General features: G+C 45.7%; 1 protein-coding gene across 1 annotated transcript in view; it reads left to right on the top strand.

Annotated features, from left to right (window-relative positions):
- Positions 1-26,321, top strand: part of bin3 (bridging integrator 3) — a 136,413-nt gene that overhangs the window by 77,932 nt on the left and 32,160 nt on the right. Inside the window, exons 7-8 of the mRNA XM_087984461.1 lie at positions 5,140-5,281; positions 7,631-7,765. Coding sequence (XP_087840587.1) covers positions 5,140-5,281; positions 7,631-7,765 — 277 coding nt within the window. The remainder of the gene's footprint in view (positions 1-5,139; positions 5,282-7,630; positions 7,766-26,321) is intronic.

Genomic DNA, 26,321 nt, shown 5'->3' with positions numbered 1-26,321 from the left:
TGAACCCCATATAGAAAAATGAGCTGAGAGAGATCATTTGCTGAGCTTCACCAGGTGAGAGTGGCCTACAGTGAAAGGCTGGGAAAGGTGAGCTGAAATGTGTTGGTGTTTAGAACAACGAGAGGTCATGTGTCTGAACTTGTGAGCATTCCGTAGAGGCTTGATGGAGTTAACACTGAGATTGGTTTCCCTGGCTGGGAAATTGAGAACACAGGGATCCTGTTTGAGAAGAAAGGATAGTCACTGATGTCTCCGATAAGGAGGAATTAACACATGCTCGCACATACTCTCACTCTTATTTCTCTACCCCGAGCAATGTGTGCATTCCTTCACTGAATATATTTAAGGCTGGGGTAAACAGAGTTTCAGGCCCTCTGGGAACTGAGGGAGACGTCAGGAAAGCAGGTTTGTTGCAAAATCTCCTATAATTGTACTGGTTGGCAGATCAGGCTTAAGAAATGGAATGCTCCTGCTTTCATGTAAGTGGAATGGTACAGTTTGCTTTGAGGTGCTGAACAGCTTCCTTCCTCATGCTCTGAAATTAGCAAAGGAGGCTGAGCATGATTAATTTGTTCACTTTATTTTGAACGCTCTGCATGTTCAGGTTTTTACTGTGGCCTTGTCTGACTCTGGCCTTTGAAGCCTCTGCCTTTCCCGACCCCAGCCTCAAATATATTCACAGTCAAAAGTCACACAACACCAGGGTTATAGTCCAGTGGGTTTATTTGAAATCACAAGCTGCCAGAGTGTAGCTCCTTCATCAGGTGAAGTCACTTCCGGGATGTTTTTTCACTGCAGCGCAGGATATTGAGTGGTGACCTTACAGAGGGGTACAGATAAGGTGAATGACAGGTGTCTTTTCCCTACGACAGGGGATTTCAAGACTTGGAGGAGGATACTTTAAAGGTGAGAGCAAAAAGCTTTAAACGAGACATAAGGGGCAACTTTTTTTACACAGCGAGTGATTCATGTGTGGAATGAACTTCCAAAGTAAGTGTTGGATGTGGGGACAGTTAGAGCAATTAAAAGACATTTGGATAAGCACATGAATACGCAAGGTTTAGAGGGATATGGGCCAGGAGCAGGCAGGTGGGACTAGTTTACTTTGGGATTTTGGTCAGCATGGACTGGTTGGGCCAAAGGGTCTGCTTCTGTGCTCTTTAACTCTGAGTTGTAGCCTTCAGTGTGAGCACCTCCCTCTACGTGCTCTCCATGATTCTGTCAGCTCAGCGGACACTGCACAATGTGTCCAGCCTTTGCTGCAACTCTGAAACACAGCCTCCCAGGAGCTGCAGCTGGAGACACTTCCTGCACACATGCTGGTCCCAGGCCCTGGAAATATTCCCAGTTTCCCATGTGGAGCAGGGTGAGCACACCACGATTTTAAACTCTTCAACCCTTTCAAATTGAGCCTTTTGGAAGATGGTTAAGACCAAATAATATCCGTTTCTCCTGGGCCCTTCTTTCCTGTGTCTTGTCACTACAGAATACAACCCTGAGAAAGTACAAACTAAACTAAGACCTTACAAAGTATTAGTGATAAAAGTCACTATTTCCTAATCAGCTCTGTCCTTTGGCCTGTACTTCTGCAGCAGGATGAGACACTGTTCCTTCTGGATCTGTGCTGTTTTGCAAGTGATTTGTTTGTAATTGTCACTGATTCCTTGTTCCAACATCTCTATCCATCCAATCAAGTTTTCACCCAGTTATCCCTTCACTGACATAGAACCACCATCTGTTCTCTCATTGCATTTGGTGACAGACATCCTTGAACAGAACAGTACATGCATAGATGCTAACAGATAATTGCAGTGTATTACAGTGGTGCAGAAAGGGAAACCCAGGCCCTTTGATCCATATGAGATTTTGTAGCACTAACTAATCTCGTAACTGAAGTAGTTGTACCTAGGTACCTTTGTATCTAAGTGGGTTATGGACCAGGCCAGACCCCCCAAATGTTTCAAGAATTTAGCCCACGCCCTAATTTTGCTAGTTGTGGATGTGGGTTTGCTCGCTGAGCTGCAAAGTGCATTTTCAGATGTTTAGTCACCATACTTGATAAGACTAGATTAGATTCCTCGAGGAGAAAGTGAGGACTGCAGATGCTGGAGATCAGAGCTGAAAATGTGTTGCTGGAAAAGCGCAACAGGTCAGGCAGCATCCAAGGAACAGGAGAATCGACGTTTCGGGCATAAGCCCTTCTTCAGGAATGAGGAAAGTGTGTCCAGCAGGCTAAGATGAAAGGTAGGGAGGAGGGACTTGGGGAGGGGCATTGGAAATGCGATAGGTGGAAGGAAGTCAAGGTGAGGGTGATTGGCCGAAGTGGGGTGGGGGCGGAGAGGTCAGGAAGAAGATTGCAGGTTAGGAAGGTGGTGCTGAGTTCGAGGGATTTGACTGAGACAAGGTGGGGGGAGGGGAAATGAGGAAACTGGAGAAATCTGAGTTCATCCCTTGTGGTTGGAGGGTTCCTAGGCGGAAGATGAGGCGCTCTTCCTCCAACCGTCGTGTTGCTATAATCTGGCGATGGAGGAGTCCAAGGACCTGCATGTCCTTGGTGGAGTGGGAGGGGGAGTTGAAGTGCTGAGCCACGGGTTGGTTGGGTTGGTTGGTGCGGGTGTCCCAGAGGTGTTCTCTGAAACGTTCCGCAAGTGTGCGGCCTGTCTCCCCAATATAGAGGAGGCCACATCGGGTTCAGCGGATGCAGTAAATGATGTGTGTGGAGGTGTAGGTGAATTTGTGGCGGATATGGAAGTATCCCTTGGGGCCTTTGAGGGAAGTAAAGGGGGAGGTGTGGGCACAAGTTTTGCATTTCTTGCGGTTGCAGGGGAAAGTGCTGGGAGTGGAGGTTGGGTTGGTGGGGGTTGTGGACCTGACGAGGGAGTCACGGAGGGAGTGGTCTTTTCTGAACGCTGATAGGGGAGGGGAGGGGAGGGAAATATATCCCTGGTGGTGGGGTCCGTTTGGAGGTGGCGGAAATGACGGCGGATGATACGCAGTATATGGAGGTTGGTGGGGTGGGAGGTGAGGACCAGTTGGGTTCTGTCCTGGTGGTGGTTGGAGGGGCGGGGCTCAAGGGCGGAGGAGCGGGAAGTGGAGGAGATGCAGTGGAGGGCATCGTCGACCACGTCTGGCGGGAAATTGCGGTGTTTGAAGAAGCAGGCCATCTGGGTTGATTCTCTACAGTATGGAAACAGGCCCTTCGGCCCAACCAGTCCACACCAACTCTCCGAAGAGTAACCCATCCAGACCCATTTCCCTCTGACTAATACACCTAACACTATGGGCAATTTAGCATGGCCAATTCACCTGACCTGCACATTTTTGGCTTGTGGGAGGAAACCGGAGCGCCCGGAGGCAACCCACGCAGACACGGGGAGAATGTGAGAATCTGCAAACTCCACACAGACAGTCGCCTGAGGTTGGAATTCAACTTGGGACCCTGGTGCTGTGAGGCAGCAGTGCCAACCACTGAGCCACCGTGCTGACCCCAGTGATATCATTTCCTCTTTTTCTCAGGGGGTGGTAAATGGGATCCATGTCAATGTGTTTGTTGATATTCCAACATGAACTCTATCAACAAACAGATTGACTTGGATCCCATTTACCACCCCCTGAGAAAAAGACCCGGAAATGACATCACCATAGGAAATGGCGTCACCACAGGAAATGACATCAGCGATCTAAAGAAATCCAAACACACAAATAGAAAGTGGGCTACGCCACCACTTCTTCATCTGGAAGCTCACTGAAGATGTTACCTAGTCTAGTGACGAAACGTTTGAAAATGAGCCTTCCAGTTCAGCGAGCAAATCTACATCCAGAACCTCAACCTGAGTGACAACTCCTCTCAAAATTTGTTCGTTGTTTTAAGCAGGTATAGTGTGGATATTCCAGGAGAGAATCAGCTGGTCAAGCCACTGAGTTTTAAACAGAATAGAATTTATTTACAAGAGTACCGAATGAAACACAAACCACAGAAAACAGAATACTGAGTAACTTAACCTCTCCGAAAACTCAACAGACAATCCCCATTTAATGATGCTGTTCCAAATACTTGCAGTAATCCCCATAAGCAAAAGGTAAAACCAAACCCGGGGTCTTCCAGGAGAGAGGTCAGAGAGAGAGTACCAGCCTGGACCTACTCCTTTGGGTCCAGCAGCTTTTTCCACAATACTGCTAAAACCCAAACCAAACCAGAGAGAAGCTGAGCTGGGAGAGCTGGCTGCTCCCCTTTCATTGGACAAGGGTTTGTTAAACTTGAAAGCCTCTACTTGAGGCAGTATCTGTTAGTTATTATCACATTGGCCCCAAAAACCCTTCAACCCCAGACTTCTTGGAGTCTGTGTCGTTTATGACCTCTCTGAAAAAATAGGACAACATAACCTTGTGAAAGGAGAAACTTTGTCACACTCGTGCTGGATATGTGTTGAGGTTTTATGTACTTATTCTGCTTCTCATGCCTGTGAACTAGAATTCCTTCATGAAAACTTGTCAAGGAAATCTAAAACCACAGGAGCAAATGCAGCACATTGATTAGCATTAAAATACAAATGAATTAACCAGTTGGAAATGGGTCTTCTCAGAATGAGCATGATCAAGAAGGAGAGTTGCAACAGTATTTAAAATGTACCATAATAACCTTTACTATCTTTATTCATGGAATGTGGGCATTGCTGACTGAACCAGCATTGATTGCTTATTCCTAATTAGCCTTGAGAAGGTGGTGTTGAGCTGCCTTCTTGAAGCGCTGCAGTCCTGCTCCTGTACGGAATGGACTTTAAGGATTTTGACTTAATGTCAGTGAGATACGTAGCCAATTCAGGATGCTGGGGGGTGGGGAGCTTGCAGTGGGTGGTGTTTCTGTGTATCTGTTAGCCTTGTCCTTCTCAGTGGTGTGGCTCTGGGCTTGGAAAGAGCTTTCACACGACCCTTGGTGAATTCCTGCAGAGCACTTTGTAGATGGTATGCACCGCTGCAAGTGAGCGTCAGTGGTGGACAGCGCGCTATTGAAGTCCTTGTGTATCACAAAGCAGCCATCCATCAAGTGAGCTAACCAAGCACAGTGTACCATGGTTAAGGCCATAATTGGAGCATTTCAGCACCTTATCTTCAATTGTGTTTTCTTCTGTCATTACCAAGGTTCAGTAACGTCTTCCCAAGTCTCAACATGGCAGTGAAGAGGCGAGAGCAGACTTTACAAGACTACAAAAGGTTACAGTCCAAAGTGGAGAAGTATGAAGAAAAGGATAAGTCTGGCCCTGTACTGGTGAAGCTTCACCAGGTAAGCTGAGACCCGCAGCCTTGAGGGGTTGCTGATGTTTGATGATGTAGCAGATGTAATTTGGGCCCTGCAAGGTTCACTCGTGAAGTGCAGATAGTTCCAACCACTTAAAGGGGGCTTTTGTGGGAAGGAAGTAAGAGACTGATAACTTCACATGGACTTCTCTCTCTATGGGCAGACAAAAGTCAATTGCCTTTGAATCTAAATATTGTTCGGGCATGTGTGCAACAAGGAGACTAGCTGCAATCCAGATCGTAGGATCACGACAGTGCAGACAGACGCCATTTTGCCCATCAAGTCCATGCCTTCCCTCCAAAGAGCATCCCACCTCGACCCACCACCCCCTCTATCCCTGTAACCCTGCTTTTCCCATGGCAATCCACCTAGCTTGTGGAAGGAAACCAGAGCGGCTAGAGGAAACCCAGGCAGGCAGAGGGGAATGTGCAAGCTCCACACAGACAGTCGCCCAAGGGTGGAATCAAACACAGGTCCCGAGCACTGTGAGGTAGCAGTGCTAACCATCGGCACTGTGCCACCTCAAGATGTGCAGACATGATGGGGTGATCAACGGTTTTGTGGAACTGAAGCCTGTGATCCCACTCCCATGTCACTGAATGTTCTGCACTGCTGCTCAGTCTAGATTAGCAATCTCTACCCTGGTGACCATGAGACCAAAGTATCTGACTGTCCGATAACTGTCCACAGCTATCAAGGGAGCTGCAATGCAGGGGCAAGGGATAACAGGAAAAGGCAAAGAGCGAGCTGTGGAGATGAAAGCAGAGGGAAACAGCAGACATGAACAAAACACAAACCAGGGAGGTAATAGGCTGGGTAGTCTGTCTGAGAACCCAGCAAGTATGGAGGTACTTTCAGTTCAAGCAGGTAGCTCCTTCCAAGGCATGTGGTACAGCAGGAGGCCATTCTGTCATTTGTGTCTGTACTAGCTGAAGAATAGGCTTTGCGCAGCACCTTGGAGATTTCCCTCTGGAAGGTGCATATCCAAGATTTAGGGTAAAATGATGGGTTTCTGTTTGTACCACCCTTGAGGGATGGTAGACATTCACAACTGCAGACATTCACAACTATTGGGGTGAAAACGTTTCTGTTCAACTCCTCCCTGACCCTTCTCCCAATCCATCTCAATCTGGTTGCTGTCCTCTTTGTTCATGGAAGGAGTGTCCTCCCTTACCTACTCCATATTGGCCCCTTCCTAACTTTATATAGCACAGTGAAGTCTAAACAAGAGCTCAGCCTATCCAATCTTTCGAAAAGCTCATGGTCTTCATTTGTGGAAACACCCCAATAGATCTGTCATGTGATCACATTCTGCTGAAATATGGAGATCAGAATTGTATACAATCCTTCAAGCCTTGCCAGAGTTTTGGACAGTTGGAGTATAATCTCCCCTCAGTTTACGTACCTTGGGCATCGAAAACAAAGCAAAATTCCAAATGTTGTAATGCCAAAGAAATGGGAGACAGATAACATTATGACAAAATTTTATTCCCGAAATAATGCTTAGCAATGATATCCCCTCTGTAACATGAGGCTACTTATCCAGGTTAATTAGAATTGAATGGAAGTTCCTCCTGATTCTTTGAGTAAATTGATTCAGAGAGAGTTATTAAAGCTGACAACCTGAAATACATTACAAGGTTCAACTATTTCAGCTCATCATATCTGTTTGTTTCTTTATTGTAATGCACACAAGTACCTTCCTTGACAAATTTGTGTCTTTTGTTGGTGACGAAGTTGAGCACTCCTTAACGAGGCAGTATGCTATTGAAGCGTTTTGGTGAGCATTCATCAGGGCAGATGCAAGAGTGCCAAGTTTCAAGGGGGCAGCGATTTATACTGCATGGGGAAAGGGTGCTGATGGCTCATCGATTGATATGTTGCCATGCAGAGTGCACCAGGGAATTGTTGGCCATCGGTGAATGAAGGAAAAACTGCTTTTGAAATGTGGTATTCTTGCATTTGTGCTGATGAGTACACAATGAATAGATTGGGCAGCATGCCTGTTGATAAGGTCAGCAACATGTCTGTCTGCCTCTTGCTAAGCCATGATGCCATTTCTATTTTTCTCCACCCAATAAAAGTATAATTGACACGCTTCATGTCTAAAAAATACATGGTTCCATGACTTGACTGTGTTTTTCTTCGACCATGTTCCTCATTGACGTTGAGAATTGCTTTCAAACTTGAAGCAGGTTCAGCTGAATTTGACAATGTGACATTCACTTTCTCTTCCATTGTTCACAGCTATTTCCAGTTTTTGTTCCTCAGAGTCAGCTTAAAATTTGGGACAAAACCCCAAGATCACATGTCTTTGGTATTTTCATTTCCTAGGCGAGAGAGGAGCTGAAGCCAGTCCGTGAGGATTTTGAAGCCAAAAACAAGCAGCTGCTTGAAGAGATGCCAAAATTTTACAACAGCCGCATTGATTATTTCCAGCCAAGCTTTGAAGCACTGATTCGTGCCCAGGTACGCACCTCGCCTTGTCTTTTTGACACTCTCAACACCGTTTCTTTACTGTGAATTGGTCACGAGTTGCTTGGAATAAGCAGTGCCCTGTGCAACAGGAGAATGGATTCTCAGTTCCCTGCCCATCAATCGTGATGGGATTTTTGTTTCACAGGATCTGCATATGTCCTCTTGCTTAGAGAGGTTTGAGTGCTTTGTGTGATGGTTCAGTCTGATGTGCCTCACGAGTAGGCTTGCTATAACTCTTCCTCAACCCAAAGACTTTTGTTCACATTCCAAATAGTCTACACCTGCTCCAATTCTTGCGTTTGTCTCAGCTGAACATTTGAGTGGACTACAGCATTTCTGAGAATGAAAATATCAACCTGTTGGTTGAATCTCATATTATTTTGGAATGTGGAGAAATAGATGGTGCCATCTTGAAAAATGTCCATATTACAGAGGAGGAAGTGCTGGATATCTTGAAACGTGTTAAAGTGGATAAATCCGCAGGACCTCATCAGGTGTACCCTAGAATTCTGTGGGAAGCTAGGGAAGTGATTGCTGAGCCCCTTGCTGAGATATTTGTATCCTCAATAGTTACAGGTGAGGTGCCAGAAGACTGGAGGTTGGCTAACATGATGCCACTGTTTAAGAAGGGCGGTAAAGACAAGCCAGGAAACAGTAGACCAGTGAGCCTGACATTGGTGGTGGGCAAGTTGTTGGAGAGAATCCTGAAGGACAGGGCAAGGAATTGATTAGGGATAGTCAACATGCCTTTGTGCATGGGAAATCATGTCTTACAAACTTGATTGAGTTTTTTGAGGAAGTAACAAAGAGGATTGATGAGGGCAGAGTGGTCGATTGTGATCGATATGGACTTCAGTAAGGCGTTCGACAAGGTTCCCCATGGGAGACTGGTTAGCAAGGTTAGAGCTCACGGAATACAGGGAGAACTAGCCATTTGGATACAGAACTGGCTCAAAGGTAGAAGACAGAGGGTGGTGGTGGAGGGTTGTTTTTCAGATTGGAGGCCTGTGACCAGTGGAGTGCCACAAAGATCGGTGCTGGGTCCTCGACTTTATGTCATTTACATAAATGATTTGGATGCGAGCGTAAGAGGTACAGTTAGTAAGTTTGCAGATGACATCAAAATTGGAGGTGCAGTGGACAGCGAAGAGGGTTACCTCCGATTACAACAGGATCTGGACCAGATGGGCCAATGGGCCGAGAAGTGGCAGATGGAGTTTAATTCAGATAAATGCGAGGCGCTGCATTATGGGAAAGCAAATCTTAGCGGGACTTAGACACTTAATGGTAAGGTCCTGGGGAGTGTTGCTGAACAAAGAGACCTTGGAGTGCAGGTTCATAACTCCTTGAAAGTGGAATCGCAGGTAGATAGGATAGTGAAGAAGCCGTTTGGTATGCTTTCCTTTATTGGTCAGAGTATTGAGTATAGGAGTTTGGAGGTCATGTTGCGGCTGTACAAGACATCGGTTAGGCAACTGTTGGAATGTTGCATGCAATTCTGGTCTCCTTCCTATCGGAAAGATGTTGTGAAACTTGAAAGGGTTCAGAAAAGATTTACAAGGATGTTGCCTGGGTTGGAGGGTTTGAGCTATAGGGAGAGGTTGATGGGCTGGGGCTGTTTTACCTGGAGCGTTGAGGGGTGACCTCTTAGAGGTTTATAAAATCATGAAGGGCATGGATAGGATAAATAGACAAGTCTTTTCCCTGGGGTGGGGGAGTCCAGAACTAGACGGCATAGGTTTAGGGTGAGAGGGGCAAGATATAAAAGGGACCTAAGGGGCAACTTTTTCACACAGAGGCTGGTACGTGTCTGGAATGAGCTGCCAGAGGAAGTGGTGGAGGCTGGTACAATGACAACATTTAAAAAGCATTTGGATGGGTATATGAATAGGAAGGGTTTGGAGGAATACAGGCCGGGTGTTGGCTGGTGGGACTAGATTGGGTTAGGATATCTGGTCGGCATGGACAAGTTGAACCGAAGGATCTGTTTCCTTGCCGTACATCTCTATGACTCTATGACTATGTTTTGTCGGGATCTTATACTGTGTCACTTTGATGACTGAGCAGCTGTGGGTTTGCACAACTTTGAATCTCACCCTGTGGGTGGATTGTTTCAGTCTCAGAGAGCTGGCATGAATTCAGTGGGCTGAGAGGTCTCTTTTTGTGCTGTAAATGACTCTGGCTGTCTCATAAATGAGAAGGTAATTTGCTTCATCTTAATGGTTGCATGTTGCAAACCGTGTTCAGTTTTTCAGAATACATTGTGGAATTGATCAGTCCATAACTGTTGGATAGATTTTTTGCTCCCAATCAGGGTGGATGGGATTATGTATCCTTCTAATTTGGATTCCTATCCTCCAGGAATTGAAGGAACCTCATCATACCATTTCAGTGTATTATTATGGAAATGAAGGGGAACTTCCCCTGTTTTCTAGTTCTTGCAGAACCTGCTGTTCATTAGGTGCATCCCCTTGATGAGTTTATTGTCTGGATTGTTTGAACTTTTGAATCATCTAATCATAAATTCTTCTGCGATTTGAACTTGTTACATACATGACGTGGGAAAACTCTTTCACCTGCCTCTGGGGAAGTATGTCAAATCTGTGTTGGTGTCCTGGTGCAGTGAGTTAGGTGTGTATTCCAACAATACTAGGGATTACATTTCTGTTTTGGATGTGTTTGGTGTTTGAAGTGAAGGTTCTGTTTGAAACTGGCAGGCACGTTCAGCAGTACTTGTCTCATAGTTCAGAACCACACCTATGGAAAGTTCCACAGGACATCCAAGTCATATAACTCTCATTCTCAAGTTAAACTCTGAAGTCAAATTCTTGAATTGTATTATTGTCAGCTCGCTGACGACTGTGTGCAGGTTTACATTCTTGGGAACTGTGCAGAAGTGAACTGACCTGAGGGGGTGACCGATCGCATTGTGAGAGCCACAGGATCAGGGAGAAATTTCATTGCCAAGAGGCATAGTGAAATCAAATCTATGTGCCACCTTGGTCAGTGTGCAAGGCTGCAGGGCAAGCATGTGAATCCAGTTGAAACCTAAGTACATGGATTGTACTGTGCCCTCTGGTCAGTTATTGCTAGACTCCCATTGATAATTTGTGGGCTAAAGATGGAGAGAGAAGCATCAGCTGTTGCTGCAGCTTGCTGTGAAGGAAGTCAGTTCCCAAAATTTCAGCGTTCCGAGCTTGAGCTGTGACTTCTGTATTGAACACTCCAATTTAGTCATGTTGTTTGACTTGCAGCTTTTTCATCCCAGAGATTTCTTTCATCTTGCCTGATTAGCATATTGTTTAAAATCCCAATTAATTTTCTGCTACTTCTCGGTTTGATCATTATTTTGTCGTCTTGAGTTGCAAAATCCAGCAGCCAATCAATCCAAGTTTGAAAAATTCCAGTTCGAGGAAGAATAGTCACAACTAATTTGGATCCTTTACAAAAAGAAATCATTGCATCCCCAAAATGACCTGCACAGTCAGAGCAAAATCTTCCAAGCAACCTCCTTTGGAAGTGAGTCATTAATTTCAATCTTGTTTGCTGATTTCTGAAGTTGAAAGGTACATTTCTATCACACATGAGAAGAGCTACAATCTGACTGTGTTTTTGGCACAAAGTTCGAAGGAAAAAGCTTCTCATTATCCGTTAGCCAGAACCAACTGGCCTTCAAGATTATGAATCTCCAGCTGTTAACATTCTCTTCCTTCTCTCTCTCTCTCACACACACACACATACTCTCACTCTCTCTGACTCATTCTCTCTCTCTCTCACTCTCTCTCTCCCTCCCCTTTCTCATACACACTCACACTCATTCTTTCTCTCTCTCTCACACTCTCTCTCTCTTTCTCTTTCTCTTTCTCCCTCTCTCTCTCTCTCTCTCTCTCACACACACACACACACACACACACACACACACACACACACACTCATTCTCTCTGTCTCTCTCTTTCTCTCTCTGGAGGGCAGTGTTAGCAAAATGTCTCCTCTTGTCCTATGTTGAAGTGGCCTGACAATGTGCTGTGTTGCTTCCACAAACCCTGCCAAACTAATGCCGAAGGTGGTGGGTTCAGGTGACATGGTTGAGGCTAGGATTCAATACCCTGACTGTGGGGATTGGAAGAACAGTACTCTGCCATGGGGTCTGTAGGTGCATCGCTTATCTGGCTTGTGACAAAATGGCAAAATCATTGTCATTGTTCTGACTGTCATATACAGCAGAGAAACAAATCATTGTTTAATCTAGTCTATGATAGTGTTTAAGCGCCACTTAAGATTCCTCCCAGTATCAGGCAAAACGTATAATTTCATGGGTCTGCCTGCTCCAGGCATGTACCTTTTATTGATATTGTAAAATTTGGAATTTTACAGATATTGAAGATGCTTAAACATCCAAGGTCCCATGATGTGTCCTCACACAGGCAGAATTTGAAGTGGGGAGGGGGTAAACTGTCCTGTTTTTGTTTGTGATGTTGAGAAAACGGGTAAATCAGATCATGATTGAAAAGCATCTGAACAAAGAACAATACAATATGTAAACAGGCCCTCCAGCCCACCAATCCTGTGCTGACTCCCAGCCCTTACTTAGACCCACTAGTTATTACCCAAATGCAGTTTCTATCCCCATTGGTCTTCTATTCATGTGTCTATGAAGAAACCATCTTCCATGTGTTATTGACCAGAGATACATTAAGAAAATAGTCTAGACCCTAACTTATTCTTATTTTAAAGGTCAATGGTATTTTGTTCTGGCTGCAATTCAATGGGTCAAATTCCCAGTCTTGAAGGAAAACACACTTTGTTTTTACACTGGAGTTAAAATACAGACAAAATAAAAAGAAAAGAATTGGTTTCACTGCAACTCTAGTCAAATGCTTAACAAAATAATACATACATATTATATGAACAACTCCTAATTAACTGTTCCAATATAGTAACATTCTATAAACACACCTTTGGCAAAGGCAAGTTCAGGAAAATAGATTACATGCAATTCCAGCAGCAGGAAGAGAACCCCAGCCTTTAGCTTTAACACCTTCTCTGCACCCTCTCCACAGCATTCATTTCCTTGTGGTAGTGTGGTGACCAGGACTGCATGCAATATTCTAAATGTGGTCAAACTAAAGTGTTATACAGCTGCAACAGAACTTGCCAACTTTCATATTAAGTGCCCCAGCTGATGAAGGCAAGAATGCAATATGCCCTCTTGGCTACCTTTTATTGACCTGTGTGGCTGTTTTCAGGGATCTGTGGACCTATACACCCAGATCCCTCTGTGTGTCACTGCTTGTAAGGGTTCGGCCATTTATTGTATAATTCACACTTGCATTTCTTCTTCCAAAATGTATTACCTTGCACTTGTCCAGATTAAACTCCATCTGTCATTTCTCTGCCCATGTCCTGCTGTATTCTTTGACAACCATCCTCACGATGTGCAACTCTGTCTATTTTGGTGTCATCCTCAAACGTCCTCATCAGACCACCTGCAATTTCTTCCAGATCATTTCTATATATCACAAGCAGCATAGGTTTTGGCACTGATCCCACGAGTTACTGATTTTCGTTCCGAAAAACACCCTTTCTCCACTACTCTCGTCTTCGATGACCAAGCAAGTTGTGTGTCCATCTCCTTGGAGATAGTAAGGACTGCAGATGTTGGAAGTCAGAATTAATACAAAGTGGAGCTGTAAGGGCACAGCAGCATTGGTCAGCCAGCTTCGGTAAAGCAGGAAAGTTGACATTTCGGGTTGCGACCCTACATCAGGACTGATAAAGGATCCTGACCTGAAATGTCAAGTATCCTGCTCCTCCGATGCTGGCTGATCTGCTGTGCCTTTCCAGCTCGACTTCTTAGTGACTCCGTATCCATCTCGCCACCTCACCTCAGATCCCATAAGACTCTACCTTGTGTATCAGCCTACCATGTGGTAGCTTATCAAATACTTCACTGAAGTTCATGCAGACAACATCCACTGCCCTTCCCTTATCAATCATTCTTGTCATCACCTCAAAAAACTCAATTAACTCAACCTTCCATGCACAAACCCATGCTGCTTCCGACTAACAAGTCAGAGTTTCATAGTAATAGAAGCAGGAGGAGACCATTTGGCCCGTCGAACCTGTTCCGCCATTCATCAAGATTGTGGTTGATCTATCCATTGGCTCAGCTCCTGCTACCTGCATTATCCCCACAACCCTCAATTCCCCCACCAATCAAACATCCATCCAGCTGTGTCTTGAATATCTTTCATGAAGTTGCCTCTACTGCTTCCTTGGGCAGAGAATTCCATAGATTCACTACTCTCTGGGAAAGGCAGTTCCTCCTCATCTCTGTCCGAAGTCTACTTCCCCTAATCTTGACACCATGTCCCTTGTCCTAGCCTCACCCACCCGCAGAAACAACTTGCCTGCCTCTATCTGAACTATCAGTTAGTTAGTTTTGAGAAGATTTGTAGCTCAGGTTGAGGTTCTGGATGTACGCTTCATCCGGAGACTCACTGAAGATATTACCTAGCGTGGTGACAAAACGTCTGAAACCAAACCTTCAGCTCAGCAAGCAAACCTACAACTATTATCTATCCCTTTCATAATTTTATATGTTTCTCAAAGATCCCCTCTCATTCTTCTAAATTCTAGTGATTACAGTCCCAGGCGGCTCAACCACTCCTCATAACCCCTTCATTTCTAGGATCAACCTGGTGAACCTCCTCTGCACCTTCTCCAAAGCCAGTATATCCTTCCTCAAGTAAGGAGGCCAGGACTGCGCACAGTTCTCACTAACACCTTTACAATTGCAGGAGAACCTCGCTGCTCTTAAGTTCAGTCCCTCAAGCAATGAAAGCTAATATTCCATTTGCCTTCCCGATTAGCTGCTGCACCTGCAGATCAACTTTTTGTGATTCCTGTCCGACCATTCCTAAGTCCCTCTGCCAAACAGCATGCTGCAATCAATCACCATTTATCTAATACTCTGACTGACCACTTTTACTTCCAAAGTGGATAACCTCACCATTACCAACATTGTACTCCGTCTGCCCGACCCTTGCCCATTCACTTAACCTATCGAAATCTCTCTGCAGACCCTCCACAACCTCTGCACAGTTTGCCTTTCCACTCAATTCAGTGTCTTCAGCAAACTTGGATATGTTACACTCTGTCTCCTCTTCCGAATCATTTATACAAATCAGGAACAGTTGCGGGTCCAACACCGACCCATGCGGCACCCTGCTCACTGCTGGTTTCCAACTAGAGAAGCACCTATTTGTCCCAAGTCTGTTTTCTATTGGTTAACCAGTCTGTATCCATGCTAGTACATTCCCCACAACTCCATGCATTCTTATCGTATGGACGAGTATTTTATGCGGCATCTTATCGAACGCCTTCTGAAAATCTAAGTATATAACATCCACCTGTTCCTCTCCATCTACCACGCTTGTAACATCCTCAAAGAACTCCAGTAAGTTTGTCAAACATGACTTTCCCTTCCTGAATCCATGCTGTGTCTGCCTGATGGAACCCTTTCCATCCAGATGTCTCGCGACTTCTTCTTTAATGATAGAAAGCATTTTCCCGAGTATAGATGTTAAGCGAACTAGCCTACAGTTACATTCCTTTTGCCTACCCACCTTTTTTAAACAGTGGCGTGACATGTGCTGCCTTCCAGTCTGGCAGGACCTGCCTAGAGTCCAATCAACTAACACATCGACTCGAACTTCCACCATTTCTTTCAGCACCCTGGGATGCATTCCATCGGGACCAGGGGACTTATCTCCCTTTAGCCCCTCACGTTTGCTCAACACTACCCCTAAAGTGATAACAATTGAATTGAGGTCCTCACCTCCCATCGTATCCTCACCTCCCATCGTATCCTCACCTCCCATCGTATCCTCACCTCCCATCGTATCCTCACCTCCCATCGTATCCTCACCTCCCATCGTATCCTCACCTCCCATCGTATCCTCACCTCCCATCGTATCCTCACCTCCCATCGTATCCTCAACGTCAGGCTTTGGCATGTCAGACACATCTTCCACTGTGAAGATTGACACAAAATAGTTATTCAAAGCCTTGGCCATTTCAGCATTTTCCAAAATTAATTCCCCTGTCTCATCCTGCAAGGGACTCATGTCCACTTTAGCTACCCTTTTCGGTTTTATATATTTATCAAACCTTTTCCTCCTGTTTTTATATTCTGTGCTAGTTTGCATTCATCATCTATCTTTCCTTTCTTTATTGCTTGCTTCATAGTTCTTTGTTGCTTTTTAAAGTTTTCCCAGTTTTCCTGTTTTCCCACTAATCTTGACCATTCACTTCCAAAAGTGAACAAATCCTGTCTCTCAGTACCTTCTCCAACAGTTTCCCTACCACTGACATCAGGCTTACCAACCCGTCGTTACCTGTGTTATCTGTTTAGCTTCTGAAACAAAGGAACAATGGTGACCATTCTCCAGTCCTCCAGAATCTTGCCTGAGGGCAAAGATATCTGTTAAGGTTCCAGTTAATTCCCCCCCCCCACCTTGTCTCTCACAGTATCCTGGGGATAGATCCCATCTGGCCATGGGAACTTGTCTGCCTTAATGTGTTTTAAGACACCCAACACTTCCTCCTTCAATATGTTGACCAGTCCAAGAGTATTCACACCTCTTTCCCTAATGTCAAATCCTTCATGTCGCTCTCTGTGGTGAATACTGATGTAAAGTACTCATTCAGGATCTCACCGACACCCTCTGGCTGTACACTTAACCTCCCTCCTTCATCATTGAGCGGTCAAGCTCTTTCTTGCAGCCCTCTTGTTCCTAATGGATGTACAAAATACCTTGGGATTCTCCTTAACCTTGCTGGTCAAGGACATTTCATTGTCCCTTTTCGCCCTTCTAACTCCCTGTGTGAGCTCCTTGCTACTTGCTCTATAGTTTTCAAGGAACAGCAAACTTGGTACGTTTTTAGTTGTCCAGACCTTGGGTATGCTTGCTTTTTGACTTTGCTGAGAATTTCCCCTGTCATGTACAGTTCCGGAATCCTGCAATTCCTGTCCTTCATTTCTGAATGAGCATGCTTGTCCTGTACTCGAATTAACTGGTCCTTCGAAGACTCCCACGTGTCAAATGGGGATTTACCCTGAGCTGCTTTCAATCCACATTATCCAATGTTTGCCTAATTTGGTTATAGTTGGCCTTGCGCCAGGTTAACACCTCCATCCAAGGTCTGCTGGTGTCCTTATGCATGAGTAGCCAAAAACGGATGGAATTCTGATCAGCTGATAAAGGGAGCAAGTGTTTCAAATATTTTGAAGATCCCAGATGATGTTATTCCTGTTGTAAGTCAGATCCCAGACTGAAATCTGCCTTAGTAGATTTTATTTTCTTAATTTCGTGTGGTGATATTTTAGTGGAGCACACAAGGCTGAAGATTTGACCATGTTAATAGCTTCGTGTATTTTTCCTTCCCTTGCCATTAAACTCAGCAATCTGAGTGCAGTTCTGCTCATAGATCAGGAGGCCTTCTGGCACCTACTGGTTCAAAGAAATGGTTTTGAAAAGGCTGGCCCAGTTAATTCTTAATCGAATAAATCCTTAAATCACCAGTTCAAAATCAAAACTCTGTGAACAAAAATGTTTAGATGTGCACATGCATCTCACATTTTTCATTGCGGTATCTATATACTTTACAGACCAATGGGCGTGCCAGGAAAATGTGAAAGATGGGTTTGAATCTCGAGCTGTGGACCATTGCTGTGGAGCTGGGTGAAGGTGTAGGTACCTCTTATGTTGGGTTTCTCTGGGCCTCTACTGGCCAGAAGACAAAGCGACCAGCAGTTTGTGCTGGTTAAAACCTGAGGCCATCAACCAAAGGCTTAAGGAAGCATGGGTGTTTCCTGCTTTTGGACTTGCTAAGGAAGAAAGCAATGAGCTGGTTCTTGAATATTGATGCCTTCAATTATGAAATGCTTCAATGGAAGTAGTTTGCTGAACTAGATGCTTGTCGAAGGTCTGTAAACAATTTTATACCTCAGAATAGCAGGATTATTGAGAATAATCCAGGTGAATTTCTGAGAGCTGTGTCACATCTTGGTACTCTCAAAGGAAATGAATGAGGCACAAAATTGTGTCATGAACGTAGAACTGTTGTGTGCAATTAAATTCAGAATGAGCAGAGCTCTGTTGAGACTTTTAGATTCTAAAACCTGTTTCCGATACATAAATGATGTTAAATTAACAGTGTGCTTTGTTTAATTCTGGTGCAGCAAATATAAATGTGTGAAATCTTGTGCTTCACCTGTTTGAGACAATAGCTGTATGTTTGGATTTCTCTTTTAACATTAATACTTTGTCTTGAGATAACCATTATCCAGCACACTGGTATGAACTATTAAATCTTTGATGTCCTCTGTTGGAAATACCATCTCAAAAAGGGCAGCCGTGACAGGGTGGAGCTCCAACAGTGTGGCTCTCCCACAGTGGGGAATTCTCTTAGGACTGGACCTTGGACAGTGCAGCACTCGCTCCAGTACGGACCCTCTGACAGTGCAGCACTCCCTTAGCACTGAACCCCCGACAGTGCAGCACTCCCTCAGTATTGACCCTCTGACAGTGCAGTGCTCCCTCAGCACTGACCCCCCCAACAGTACAGCACTCCCTCAGCACTGACTCTCTGACAGTGTGGCACTCCCTCAGCACTGACCCTCTGACAATGCGGCTCTTCCTCAGCACTGACCCCCCCCTCCCCCCCCCCGACAGTGCGGCTCTTCCTCTGCACTGACCCTCCAACAGTGCAGCTCTTCCTCAGCACTGACCCCCCCCCGACAGTGCGGCTCTTCCTCAGCACTGACACCCCCCCCCCGACAGTGTGGCTCTTCCTCAGCACTGACCCCCCGACAGTGTGGCACTCCCTCAGCACTGACCCCCCGACAGTGGGCCAATTGCTCAGTCTTGATTGTCGAACAGTGCTGTGGACGCCCCCTTTTAATTGGACTGAATTTTGTGGTATAGGCTCAGGAGCAATGACTACAAGCCCTGAGCTCCAAGCCACACAGTCCAGATGAGTTAGCGTGTTGTCAACAAATGTCAAGTATTAAAAACATAGACAGGACTGTTTATGATGATGCTACTTTCAAAAGACAGCTGAGGTATTTAGCTGTTGTCTTGCAAATTTAGATTGCAGAATGCTATCCATGAGCACTGCCTCTAATTCTTTGGAGCATGCTGTGTTACATCAACTGTGCTCCCTGTAACATGTTCATCAAAGATCAGAGAATAAACCTGTTTGGTTAATTACGTGTGAAGCAAGTGGTTCAGATTATGAACAGTGTTGGAGATCTGATTGAATGTGGTTTGAGATTTTGCGTTTGACTCCTGATCGTTCAGCCTTGAGTATTCCTCCTGCACTTGAACAGCAATGTTTCACCCCTCTGTATTTGATTTCTGAGCAGAGTGTGCGGGAGGTTGATATGTTACTGCAGTGAAACATGTTCATGGTTGTGGTTCTTTCATGTCAATAACTTTAACTTTCCTAATGTTGATTGCAACTTCCTTAGTTGAAATAGTGTGGATGGAGTAGTTTTTGTCGGATGTGTCCAAGAAGGATTCCTGCCTCAATATGTAGATAGGCCGAATAGAGGGGAGGCCATATTGGATTTGGTACTTAGCAACGAAGTAGGTCAGGTGTCCGATCGAGGAGAACATTTCTGTGATAGTCACCATAACTCCCTCACCTTTACTATCGGCTTGGAGAGGGCTAGGAGCAGGCGGTATGAGAAAGTATTTAATTGGATGAAGAGGAAATACAATGCTATTAGGCAGGAACTGTGAGGCATAAATTGGGAACAGATATTTTCAGGGAAATGCAGTACAGAAATGTGGAGGTTGTTTAGGAAACACCTGCTGATCGTGCTGGACAGGTTTGTCCCACTGAGGCAAGGAAGGGATGGGAGGGTGAAAGAACCTTGGATGACAAGGGATGTGGGACACCTAGTCAAGAGGAAGAAGGAAGCTTACTTAATTTTGAGGAGACAAGGATCAGACAGGTCTCGAGAGAGAGTTACAAGGTAGCCAGGAAGGAACTGAAGAATGTACTTAGGAGAGCTGGACGGGGGCATGAGAAAGCCCTGGTGGGTCGGATTAAGGAAAATGCTCAGGCATTCTACAGTTATGTAAGGAACAGGAGGATAGCCAGAGTGAGGGGAGGGCCAATCAGGGGGAACTTGTGCCTGGAGTCATGGGAGGTGGAAAGGTCTTTAATGAATACTTTGCTTCAGTATTCTCTACTGAGAGGGACTTTGTTGTTTGTGAGGACAGCGTGAACAAGGCTGATATACCCAAACAGGTTGATGTTAAGAAGGAGGATATGCTGAAAATTTTGAAAAACATGAGGATAGAGAAGTCCATTGGGCCAGATGGGATACACCCAGGAAGCGAGGGGAGAGATTGCTGCACTTTTGACAATGATCTTTGCATCCTCACTGTCCACCAGAGTAGTGCCAGATGACTGGAGGGTGGCAAATGTTATTCCCAAGAAAGCGAATGGCGATAATCCTGGGAATTACAGACTAGTCATTCTTGCATCAGTGGTAGACATATTATTGGAGAGGATTCTGAGAGACAGGATTTAAGATTACTTGGAAAACCCTAGTTTGATTAGAGATGGTCAACAAGGCTATATGAGGGGCAAATCATGCCTCACAAACCTCACTGAGTTCTTTAAGGGTGTGACAAAACACATTGATGACAGAGAGCAGTGGATGTGGTGTACATGGATTTTAGCAAGGTGTTTGATAAGATTCCCCATGGTAGGCTCATTCAGAAAGTAAGGAGGCATGGGATACAGGGAAACCTGGCTATCTGGATACAGAATTGGCTGGCCCATAGAAGACAGAGAGTGGTAATAGGTGGAAAGTATTCAGCCTGGTGCTCGGTGACCAGTGGTGTTCCACAGGGATCGCTTCTGGGACTTATGTTCTTTGTGATATTTATAAATGACTTGGATGAGCAAGTGGAAGGGTGGATCAGTATGTTTGCTGGTGGCATGAAGGTTGGTGGAGTGGTGGATAGTGTGGAGGGCTGTTGTAGGTTGCAACAGGACATTGACAGAATGTAGAACTGGGCTGAGAAGTGGCAGATGGAGTTCAACCTGGAAAAGTGTGAAGTGATTGATTTTCAAAGGTCAAATTTGAATGCAGGGTTAAAAGCAGGATCTTTGGCAGTGTAGAGGAACAGAGGGACCTTGGAGTCCACGTCCATAGATCCCTCAGAGTTTCCACCCAGGTTGATAGGGTTGTTAAGAAGGCATATGGTGTGTTGGCTTTCATTAGCAGGGGGACTGAGTTTAAGCACCATGAGGTTATGTTGCAGCTCTGTAGAGTCCTGGTTAGACCACACTTGGAATATTGTGTTCTCTTCTGATCGCCTCATTTTAAGAAGGATGTGGAAGCTTTCGAGAGGGTGCAGAGGTGGTTTACCAGGATACTGCCTGAACTGGAAGGCACGGACTGGACTGGATGGTTGAGGGAGTTAGGGCTTTCCTCATTAGGGTGACGAAGGAGGAGAGGCGACTTGATAGAGGTATACAAGATGTTGAGAGGCACAGATAGAGTTGATAGCCAGAGACTTTTTCCCATGGTAGAAATGGCTATCTCAAGGAAGCATCATGTTAAGGTAATTGGAGAAAGATTTCGGGGAGATGTCAGAGGTAGGTTCTTGTCACTGAGAGTGATGGGTGCGTGGAGTGCACTGCCTGTGGTAGTAGTAGAGTCAGTTACATGAGGGACATTGAAGTGACACTTGGATAGACACATGGATGGTGGTAAAATGGAGGGTTCTGTAGATTAGTTTGACCTCAGAATAGGATAAAAGGTTGGCACAACTTCGAGGGCTGAAGGGCCTGTACTGTGCTGTTCTATGTTTAATGAAGTCTAAAATGTGGTATTTAGGGATTAGCATTTTCTTTAACCTGATGGAAATGTTCCTCCGAGCTTTGTTGGAAAGTTTGGGTCACATTCAAAGGTTGCTTTCTGCCTGTGTGGTTTACTTCTCTATCTTTGTGTCGGGGGAAGGGAAGTAGTGACGTGTAGAAGTCACACTTTTGGGCAATTCAGATCGTCACGGTGACCCATTGAGGCTTTGTTTTTGAGAAGGAAGGGAGTCAGGAAAATGGGAAGTGACGGGCGGGTTAACCTGACATCTGTCATAGGCAGTGCGGTTGTTGAAGAGGTTTTTTTTGCTGTGCACCTCGAAAATTGCAAGGTAATCAGAAAGTCTGCGAAGGAGAAATCATGTTTCACCAGTTTGTTGGAGTTCTTCGAAGGAACTTCTGGGTCAAGGGGAGCCGGTTAATGTACATTCTGTGGGGTTTATAGTAAGCATTTAATCAGCTACCACAGAAGAGATTGTTGCCCAAAGTAGGGAGCCCGTGGTGTATGTGGTGACATTTTAGCATGGCTCGAAGGTTGACTGAAGGCACAATATAGAGCACATGTCTCACTGGGTGTTTTTCTGCTCAGGGACATGTTACGAGAGGAATCCCACAGGGCTCTGGACTGGGCCCTCAGCATTTCCAGACAATATCCATAACTTAGCTGAAGGGATTGATGGCATGGTGGCTAAATCTGTGGGTGACACCCGTGTGGGTAGGTGAGTCGGAATGGTGTGAAGGTGGCAGAAGGAGGATGTCAGTAGTTCGTGAGTGGGCAAAACTCTGGCAAATGGAGCAGAATGTGGGAAAATGCGGCATTGCTCACTTTGGTCAGAGAAATAAAAAAGTTGAGCATGACTGAGAACTGGGGGATGACTGTGTACGGGTCACAATCAGCCAGTTTCCAAGTGTTGCCAGTTATGAAGAAGTCGAATTAGATCCTGTCCTTAATTACAAAGGACTTGAACGTAAAAGGAAGGATAAAATAAAACAGAATTGCAGACCCTGCAGAAGGGTTATTGTGCTTGAAATGTTAAATCTGCTTTCTCTCCACAGGGACTACGTTCAGCAGTTTCTGTTTTGTGCATCCAAGTAAGGATGTTCTGTTTCAGTTATACAGGGAATTGGTGCAATTCTATCTCAATTACTGTGTGTAGTTTCAGTCTCCTTATTTCAGGAAGGTTGTAACTGCATTGGAGACAGTTCAGACAAGGTTTTACCAGCTTGATGATTGGAATGAGCAGGTTGTCTCATGAGGAAAGGGTTGAAGAGGCTGGGTTTGTTTTCACTGAGGTTTAGAAGAATGAGTGGTGACTTGATTGCGATATATATGATTGTGAAGAGTGCTCTTCTGGTCCAGTGGTTGTGCCCTTAGGAGATGCTAAATGCCCTTGACAACATGGAATGAAAGGATCTTATGGGTGAATCAAGAACCAGGGCATACTACTTAATTGTTTTAAAAATTCAAATGCTCAGGCAGCATTTATTGTCCATCCTTAATTGCTCAGAGGGCAGTTAAGAGGCAACCACATTGCTGGGGAACTGGAGTCACATGTAGGCGAGGCTCAGATGGGAGATTTCCTTCCCTAAAGGACATTAGTGAACCAGATGGGTTTTTCTGACAATTGACGATGGATTCATGGTCATTGTTAGACTCTCATTCCAGATTAATATTGCATTCAAATTGCACCATCTGTGGCAGGATTTGAATCCAGGTGCCCAGACATTATCTGGGTCTCTGGATTAGTAGTCCAGCCATAATACCACTATCAATTCCCCATTGATATCCCTTTCAGGACAGAGGTGTGGGGAAGTTCCATTTCAGAGACTTGTGTAACTTCGGTACCCTCTGCCTCAGAAGCTATTGGAGGTGGAGTCATTCATTCATTGCCCTTTCAGGCAATGTACTGTGCCTCACACGAGGTCATGTCTCTGCACCTCCCGCCTGGCTCTTTGACCCTTTTACAGTTAATTGAGGGACTGACCTGACTGTCTAATTCTTCTTCAGTGCTCTGTTGAAATCCTTCATGATTTGGAACACCTTTCTTCAGTTGCTCTTGCCCTTCTCTGTTCTGCTTCAAGGAGGAAATGCGACTTTCTCCAATGTTTCTATCGTAAAGTAGATGTTCTGTGATGGAATGGTCTTCGCTCTGAAAGGTAACATTCGTCTGAAGGCCCAGTGCAATGAAAAGATACCAGGAGTGAAGAGTGGGTTTCCTCTGGGTGCTCCGGTTTCCTATCACAATCCAAAGATGTGCAGATCAGGGTGGATTGGCCATGGTAAATTGCCCGTAGTGTTCAGGGATGTGTAGGATAGGTACAGGAGTCAGGGATAAATGTAGAGTAATAGGGGAAGGGGTAGGTTTGGGTGGGTTACTCTTTGGAGGGTCAGCGTGGACTTGTTGGGCCGAATGGCCTGTTTCCATACTGTTGGGATTCTATGATTCTGTCACTGCAGATCCTGCTCTTTGTGACCTTCCTCAGAAATCTCCTTTTCACCCTCTGCATGGCCATCCCCTCCAGAGCACCATCTTTCTCTGATTACTAATGCCCAGAATTCAACACGTCTATTCAGCTGAGCCCGAACCAGTGTTTTAGAAAGATTTGGCATAATTTTCATTTCTTTGTAAATCATGTCCAGAATCCAGATGTCTTTGTTGACAGCCTGATCAATTTAACCAGGAGAAAGTGAGGACTGCAGGTGCTGGAGATCAGAGTGGAGAGTGGGGTGCTGGAAAAGCACAGCAGGTCAGGCAGCATCCGAGGAGCAGGAGAATCAACGTTTTGGGCAACAGCCCTTCATCAGGAATGAGGCTTATGAGCCGAGGGGTTGGTGAGATAAACAAGGTGGGGGAGGAGGTAGAGTGCGATCAGTAGTCGAGGATGGGGGTAATGGTGATAGTTTGGAGAGGAGGGTGGAGCAGATAGGTAGGAAGGATTTTGGGTAGGTAGGACAGGTCATGAGAGTGGTGTTGAGCTGGAAGGTGGGATCTGAGAGAAGGGGGAGGGGAAATGAGGGAACTTGTGAAATCCACATTGGTGGTGTGTAGTTGGAGGATCCCAAGGCGGAAGATGAGGTGTTCTTCCTCCAGGTGTCAGGTGGTTAGTGAGTGGTGATGAGAGGGACCAGGACCTGCATGTCCTTGGCGGAGTGGGAGGGGGAGTTGAAGTGTTCAGCCATGGGGCAGTGGGGTTGGTTGGTGCGGGTGTCCTAGAGATGTTCTCTGAAGCATTCTGTGAGGAGGCGTTCAGTCTCCCCAATGTAGAGGAAACCACATCGAGAGAATGGATATAGTAAATGACATGTGAGGATGTGCAGGTAAAACTCTGATGGATGTGGAAGGCTCCTTTGGGCCTTGGATGGAGGTGAGGGGGGAGGTGTGGGTGGAGGTTTTGCAGTTTCTGCGGTGGCAGGGGAAGGTGCCAGGATGGGAGGGAGGGTCGTTGTGGGGCATGGACCTGATGAGGGATTTGCGGAGGAAACAGTCTTTATGGAAAGTGGACAGGGGAGGGGAGAGAAATATATCCCTGGTTGTGGGGTCCATTTGGAGGTGGCAGAAATGTCGGCGGATGATGCAGTTTATGTGCAGATTGGTAGGGTGGAAGGTGCGCACCGGGGGGTTCTCTCCTTGTTGCGGTTGGAGGGGTGGGATTTGAGGGTGGCGGTGTAGAAATGCATGAGATGCGCTGGAGGGCATCATCGACCACCTGGGAGGAGAAATTGGAGTCTTTGAAGAAGGAGGCCATCTGGTGTATTTTGTGGTGGAACAGGTCTTCCTGGGAGCAGGTACGGTGGAGATGGAGGATTTGGGAATAAAGGATAGCATGTTTACACAAGACAGGATGGGAGGATGTGTAACCCAGGTAGCTGTGGGAGTCAGTGGGTTTGTAGAAGATTCCATTGTTGGTCACTGTTGATGGAGATGGAGAGGTCCGGGAAGAGGAAGGAGGTGTCTGAGATGGTCCAGGTGAACTTAAGGTTGGGGTGGAATGTGTTGGTGAAGTTGATGAACTGTTCAACCTCCTTGTGGGAGTACAAGGTGGCACCAATACAGTTATCAATGTAACGGAGGAAAAGGTGGGAAATGGTGCCGATGTAACTACAGAAGATGGACTGTTCCACAGACCTGGCAGAGAGGCAGGCATGAGCTGTAAAATCGACGTTTCGGGCAAAAGCCCTTCATCAGGAATACAGCTGTATTCCTGATGAAGGGCTTTTGCCCGAAACGTCGATTTTACTACTCCTTGGGTGCTGCCTGCACCACTCTAATCTAGACTCTGGTTTCCAGCATCTGCAGTCATTGTTTTTACTAAGAGAGGCAGGCATAGGTGGGGCCCATGCGAGTGCCCATGGCTACCCCTTTGGTCTGGAGGAAGTGGGCGGATTTGAAGGAGGAATTGTTGAGGGCGAGGACCAGTTCAGCCAAACGAATGAGTGTGAGTGGAAGGGTAATGGTGGGGGCGTCGGGATAGGAAGAAACGGAGGGCTTGGATGCCTTTGTCTTAGCGGTAGAGGTGTATACAGACTGGATGTCCATGGTGAAGATGAGCCATTGGGATCTGGGGAACCTAAAATCATGGAGAAGCTTGAGGGCGTGGGTGGTGGACCAGGGGGGACAGGGTCCTATCAAGGTATGTG

The sequence above is a fragment of the Chiloscyllium plagiosum genome, unplaced genomic scaffold (genome assembly GCF_037043375.1).
Source record: "Chiloscyllium plagiosum isolate Xiang-an unplaced genomic scaffold, Cpla_swu_hap1 HiC_scaffold_48, whole genome shotgun sequence".
Taxonomy (NCBI): domain Eukaryota; kingdom Metazoa; phylum Chordata; class Chondrichthyes; order Orectolobiformes; family Hemiscylliidae; genus Chiloscyllium; species Chiloscyllium plagiosum.
The sequence above is the reverse complement of the archived record's forward strand: the minus strand, read 5'-3'. Positions and strand labels throughout refer to the sequence as shown.